The 7,081-nt window shown below is 38.4% G+C and overlaps 1 protein-coding gene across 1 annotated transcript in view; it reads right to left on the reverse strand.

The window, feature by feature from the left end:
* Window positions 1-6,032, reverse strand: part of C9 (complement component 9) — a gene marked incomplete at its 5' end in the record, with an annotated part of 9,104 nt that extends 3,072 nt beyond the window's left edge. Inside the window, 4 exons of the mRNA XM_013037012.1 lie at window positions 527-705; window positions 2,243-2,383; window positions 3,718-3,958; window positions 5,772-6,032. Coding sequence (XP_012892466.1) covers window positions 527-705; window positions 2,243-2,383; window positions 3,718-3,958; window positions 5,772-6,032 — 822 coding nt within the window. The remainder of the gene's footprint in view (window positions 1-526; window positions 706-2,242; window positions 2,384-3,717; window positions 3,959-5,771) is intronic.
* Window positions 6,033-7,081: the final 1,049 nt, after the last annotated feature.

Genomic DNA, 7,081 nt, shown 5'->3' on the forward strand with positions numbered 1-7,081 from the left:
GATTCCTCAGCACCACATAAGCAAAAAGAAAAAAGCCAGAAGTGGCGCTGTGGCTCAAGTGGTAGAGCGCTAGTCTTGAGCTGAAGAGCTGAGGGGCAGCACCCAGGCCCAGAGTTCAAGCCCCATCATAGACAAAAAGAAGAAGAAAAAAAAAGAATGAGGAGAAGGACGAGGAGGAGAAGAAGGAGAATGAGGAAGAGGAGGCGTAAACTCCCCATGATAAGAATGTCTCATCTTGCTTTCATAGAAATTTTATGATCATTCCTTAAAAACAAAACAAAACAAAGCAAAAAACCTCTTCAATGAGGTTCTCCTGTATTAGAAGTGGTCATGTGATATGCAGAGGAAACAAGGGACAACCAAGGGCAAGGGCAGATGGGAGTGAACTATTGTTCGGCATCGACTTTGTACTATGCATTTGAAGGTTCACATCTCTTTCACACCATGCCAACGCTTCATGCGAACCAATGGTGGCTCTAACAAGAAAGCATTATGGTCTTTTATTTAAAAATAAAATACTCCTTACTTTTTGACTGATGAGCACGGGAGCATCACTTAAGGAAGAGGCCCAGTTTACAAAGTCAGTCACGTCAATGACCTTGGCTCCTTTGAGAAGCTTTTGCTTCAGTTCGAATGCGTATTTTCCGGTTCCTCCTCTTATGAGGGAAATCACATCATCAATGAAGTTCTCACGGGTGATATTTACTGAGAAGAGAAGGAAGACTTTCACAGATGTATTCATAGTTCTATGATCTATCACCAAGATGCCATTTGGTACACTGATACTGAGTATTTTTGGTATAAGTTTAGTACATTTATTGAATTTTAATTATAAATATTAATTATGTAATTTTCTCTCCAAAATCTTTTTCTCAGCAGCCAATTGTAGACTTCAATCATCTCTTCTTTTTTCTAGAGAAAAATGATACATATGAAAATAATGTGGTGGCACACCCCTGTAATCTCAGCATTTGGGCCGAGATAGGAGGATCATAATTTTCAGACCTGCTTGGGCTCATAAAAAAATGCTGTCTCAAAAAATATGTGCAGTTGCTGGGTGCTGGTAACTATTAGCAACTCAGGAGGCTGAGATCTAAGGGTTGTGATTTGAAACCAGCTTGGGCAAGAAAGACTATGAGACTCTCATCACCAAGTAACCAAAAGTTTGGAAGTGGAGCCATGGCTCAAATGATAGAATGCTAGCCTTCAGCACAAAAGCTTAGAATCAGCTACCAGGTCCTAAGATCAAGCCCCAGGACTGGCAAAAGTACAAAAAAAGGGTACAGATGATTTAAATATATTGAGATTCATCGTTTATCATCATATGTATACACATAGACTATGTAACTTGTAATTTAAAAAAAATTATGCAGTAATTTGATATTAAGGAAAGATTAGGGCTATGAGGTCCAGAGCATGTTTGGGCTGAGGCGATGGCTTTGTACGTCTCCTTTGTTAATAGACATGAAACTGTCACCAGGCCATTCAAACCCTGGTAAAATTAAGGAGGGAATAGGAAACTTTTTTACAAGGTTACTTGTCTTCCATAAAATAAATATGTGAATAAACAAATACAGACTGTATAATAAATAAATACACACAATAAATATAATTTGCATAATAAACATAAATTCACAATGTGCCCCTTGTGAATGACAGCCCTGAGAGCTGCCCCCAACAACCTGTGTGATCATATATAAAAGTATTATCTGTGACACGGACAAATATCTGTGTTCAGTGTGGTTCAGAAACTGCTGCAAAGATAATATACTTCTTTTGTTTGCTTTGTGGTTGGTTTTTGGAGACAATGTCTTGCTATGGGTCCCAGGCTGGCCTTGAACTTGTCATCCTTCTGAGTCCACCTTCTTATTGCTGAGATGACAGGCCTGCACCACCATGTCCAGCTTAAAAAGTCCTTGAGCAATTTTAATTTTTCTAAATAGAGTAGACAATATAGAGAAGGCAGGAGGACTCAAGTGAGAGGACAGTGCCTTTGATACCTGTCCCCAGAATTACTATGTATTTATTTTTGTCGGTCGTGGGCCTGAACTGGGCTTGGGCACTGTCCCTCAGCTCTTTAGCTCAAGGCCTTTGAGTCACAGCGCCACTTCCGGCTTTTTCTGCTTATGTGGTACTGAGGAATCCAACCCAGGCCTCATGCATGAAAGGCAAGCACTCTCATTGAGCCACCTTCCCAGCCCATCCCCAGCATTATTAACCTATTAAGTTAGGCTACACTTACCGATTCTACCCTCACCCCTCTTCACACAATCATTCTTGTTAACTGCTCCTTTGACTTCAAGGCCATCAGAGACTCCAGGAATACTGAGAGATACATCCAGACTGTACCCAAGACATCTTTTTATATCACTTACTTCAATACCTGTTTCAGGCATTTATTTGAAAAGAGTTAGATGATGTTTATTAACCTTCTAAATAAATTCCAGTTTTAGCTATTTTGTAACAAATACACTTACAGGGATCCTAGACATCATTATCGACTGAATTCAAATACAACATTTATGTCTGCCCTATTGTTTTGTCTTGTCTTGGCATAAGAATCTACAGGATTTCTTTTGCCTTTACTTGTCAGTTTAGTGGCAAAGATCATAATCACTCACAAAATAAATAATTAAAGCATATTAACAAGTCACTTTGTATCTACCTGTCATGTAGGGCACAACACACTGGTAACAGAACTCCAGAGCATGGCAGTACTGGTGACGAACTCAAAGGCTCTTACTTGCTAGGCAGGGGTGGGGAGGGCAGGGACGGGGGGGAGTGGGGAGGGCAGGGGGAATCTACCACGTGAACCACATTCTCAGTATCTTTGCTTTCAGATAGAGTATCAGGCTTTTTGCATAAGTGGTTTCAAACGCTCTTCTGCTTTGCCTATGCGGGCTTTGAACTCCTGATCACAAGGAATCTTTTTGCTCCTAGGTGCTGGTGGCTCATGCCTTTAATCCTAGCTACTCATGAGCCTGAGATCTGAGGATCATGGTTCAAAGCCAGCCTGAGAGGAAAGATCACGAGACTCTATCTCCAATTAACCACCAGAAAATGGAAGTAGAGCTGTGGGCTCAAGTGGTAGAGTGTTAATCTCAAGCAGAGAAAAGCCCCAGGACACTCACTCAGATCACACACACACACACACACACACACACACACAAACACACAATCAAGTGTTGCCAGAACCTCCTCAAGATGGACTTCTTTCAACCACCACCACATTACAACTATCATCATATGAGCTAAAATTAATTTCCATCATTGATTTAAGAAGCAAGATTCATATATTACTTCTTCCTCTCCTAAGAAAAAATATATAAAAATTCTCCTTGTAATGCTGAGTAATTTGAAGGATAGCCATCATATGTAAGTTGAATAAGGCTAATGTTTAAGTAATATGCTGTGTAAATTGTAATTCTTGAGCTTTCTTTCACCTTTTAATATTATTTTACTCATAGCAACATCTTCATATAGCAGATGTTAGCTTGTAATGCAATCACTGATACTACTGAGTCATTATGTTTATTCAAGGCAGATATTAGTGTGCTATTTGATAGGGTTCTAGGCAACAAGGGACACCTGAAAGTTCTTTCAAAGCAGACATGTAGATTCTGTGTTCTAAAGGCTTTCAATATTGGAAGATGTGAACAAAGGAATGAAGTTCAGTCAAGATAATATTTGTAGTCAGAATTCAAATTCAAAGCATACCTTTCTCTTTCATGGAGGCTTTATCCAAAACATACACTAGTTCATAGAGTCCTCCAACAGCCCCTGAGCTACTATAGTGGGTTCCATAAGTTTCCAGAAACCCGAAGTATTCTCCCTTTGCATAGGTGGTTGGCAGAGCTTCTATATCATCCAGGAAAGTTTGTGTCAACACAACATTGCGATTTCTCATCAAAAATTTTCCCAGCTGAACAACTCCTTTCACATACAGAAACTGTTTTCCCTTTGTTGGAGAGGAGTTGAGAAGAGAGTGATAAGAGACAAAGGGCAAAGGATGAACCAATGCAACAATTCTCACAAAACAATATATTAGAAATGAACTGTCCAACCTGGGGGCAGATTAGGAGGATGAAAAGTAGGAGAAAAATGAGGGAGATGGTAACAAGTTTGACAAGAAATGTACTTAGTACCTTACATATGTTACTGTAACCTCTCTGTACATCACCTTGACAATAACATTAAAATTTTTAAAAAGCATAACATTTATTTCCAGAGGAATAGAATATTCAGTAGTGACCATGAGATACAACTTTTTTCCACTAGAGAGACTAACCACTAAATATGGTAATAGTCAATTGTGGTTAAGAATTGCAAGCAAGTGGAACTCTCAGACATCGCTGGTACAGAGTAGGAAATGGTGTCACTTCTCTGGAGGGCTGCTTGGCAGTTTCTCAGAGTCTGAAACACATCTACCCATGAATTCCTAAGATTAGAGAAAACACTGTCCACGAAAAGACCCATAGAAGAACTTTATAGCAACATTATACAGTTAGCTTAAAACTGGAGAGAGCTCAAATGCCCATCAGCAGGGGAGTTGATAATAAACTATGGCATGTCTGTACAATGACATACTAGCCAGCAATCAAAATTAAAAACAACAACAACTGATACATACAACAAAATAAATAAATCTCAGAAATATGTTGAGTCGTAGAAGTGATACACAAAGGAATATGCATTCATGATTCCATTTATATAAAGTTCTAGAACAGAGAAATCTATTCAGTGATGATAATCATGAAGTTCTCTTAGTGTGGTCAGTGTTCTACATCTTGATTGAAGAGATATGCTCTATATCTTTGTGCCTGCGAAGGTGTATCGAATGATCAAATTCATAGAACTATTATTTAAAGTCTTTGCATTTTATTGTAAAAAAATACACCTCATTAAGTTGATGCGAAACTACTGCCAACAGGAGGAAATGTACACATATAGAAGAGTCAATCTTTTCTTATTTTGTAGATGAGGAAACTGATTGAAAGTTATCAATTAAGTTATTTACCCCAAACCCCACAAATACTCTCCTCCATCTTTACTAAGAATGTAGATCTGTAGTTGCTCTGTTTTTTTTTCCCTACGTCTCTTTAGACTTTAATGATGGAGCTAGGAGAAACAATATTTTAAACTATGAATCTCAAGTACATCTCCACAATACAACAGTTAAATATTGCCAAGGCCAAGGATGACGCCTTTGATTTCCACGAGAAAACGAAGTCAGTGAACCTGGTACTTCAATGGCTTTTCTTGTTCTAAGCCAAAACTAAACTGCAAGTTTAGCATGATTTTGTAGATGGATCTTTGGAGGTTCACCTACCATTGCTATAGTTAACATGTGATAATTGTGAGGGCATTTAAAATATTTGTTTCTTTTTAAATGTACATTTTGGTGCATAGGAACATGGAACTAAACTTTTTGCATCCTAGAAACATGTTGATTATGTAACTTCAATAAATAATCAGAATTCCTCAGTTTAATTCTTTTTGATGATTGGGATGATTGCATGATTTAAATGGTCTCTAACTACAGGCTCATTCAAAAGGAACAGATTAAATTCTTGGAAAACATTCTCTGCTCATTAATACCAAACATCTTATTATTATCTACTCTCTAGGGTCCCATCTGAGTTTTCTCCCTTGCTCTTTTTACTTCCTGATGTTTGTTCTAGCGACAAAGTTGCTCTAAATTACTACAGAACATGCTTGTTAGTGTGAAATATATTTTATGATAGTCTTTTTTTATTACTTTTTGCTCTTACCTTACTTGAAGAATATGACCACAATCGTTTATAAGTTTCATTTTTGAAATATGAAAATTTCAGATCGCTGGAGAAACGTTCAGACTTTGAGGACTCTTTCTTTTCAGTAGTTTCTTCAGCATTATTTTTGTTTGTTTCTGTGGGTGTTAATTTTATAGCTAAATTTGCATTGAAACTTGATATCTTCTCTTGCATGATTGTAGTGAATATTTCAATCTCTTCTTCATAATTTTCAGTCCTGAAATTTTTATCAACCTTAGTCTAAAAGAATATAATGAAGTATGTTAAACACAAACAAAAATCAGTTATTTAAGAGGCAATAGAGTACAGAAAGTGATGGCCATGCATGGTACTCAAGACTATAAACCTAACGACTTGGGAGAGGCAGAGATTAAGAAGTTGTTGTTTAACACTAGCCCAGGCACAAAAGTTCATGAGACTTCCTTTCAATCAGTGCCTGGCTATGGTGGCTAACTGTAGCTGTGTTGGCCTGTTATCCCAGTTGTGAGAGATGTACAATGGCTCATCACCGTGACACCCAATTGTCATCCCCGGAGAAAGCATAAGGAAGAGGATCCCAGCCCAGGCATAACAGGAAGTCCTACCTTGAATGTAAGTAAGAAGGAAAATGATCTATCCCACTGAATCCTTATAGAAACCCTTGATGATGTACCCCTATTTTCTAGTCTAGAAGCTGAACCCTATAATTCCATATATATATATGCATATATACATACACATATATATTTAACCACATGCTCCTGCACAATCAAGATTCAGAGTATAAACTAAAAGTAAAACATAAAAATATCTTAACATCAGTAACAATGTGACCACATGTCAAAACTTACAGAATCCAACAAATCCAATTCTAAGAAGGAAGTTTTTAGTGATAGATGCTTATATCAAAAGATCTTTGTTGCAATGGGTCCACCTGTATCCCTATTTAAACGATTTGCTTACCCATTGCAACAATGAGATGTACAAGTGTTATGTCGAAAACGAACTTTACAACTTTGGTGGGGGGGAGAAGGGGAGGAAGGATTGGGTGGTGGGGCGGAGGGAAGATGGGAAGGAATGGAGGAAACAAAGGAGGAGGCTACAATGCTTGATAAGAAATGTACTCATAGCCAGGCGCTGGTGGCTCACGCCTGTAATCCTAGCTACTCAGGAGTCTGAGATCTGAGGATCAAGGTTCAAAGCCAGCCCGGGCAGGAAAGACTGTGAGACTCCTATCTCCAATAAACCACCAGAAAACCGGAAGTGGCGCTGTAGCTCAAGTGGTAGAGCGCTAGCCTTGAGCTGAAGAG

This window comes from Dipodomys ordii, unplaced genomic scaffold, assembly GCF_000151885.1.
Source record: "Dipodomys ordii isolate 6190 unplaced genomic scaffold, Dord_2.0 Scaffold3016, whole genome shotgun sequence".
Classification (NCBI taxonomy): domain Eukaryota; kingdom Metazoa; phylum Chordata; class Mammalia; order Rodentia; family Heteromyidae; genus Dipodomys; species Dipodomys ordii.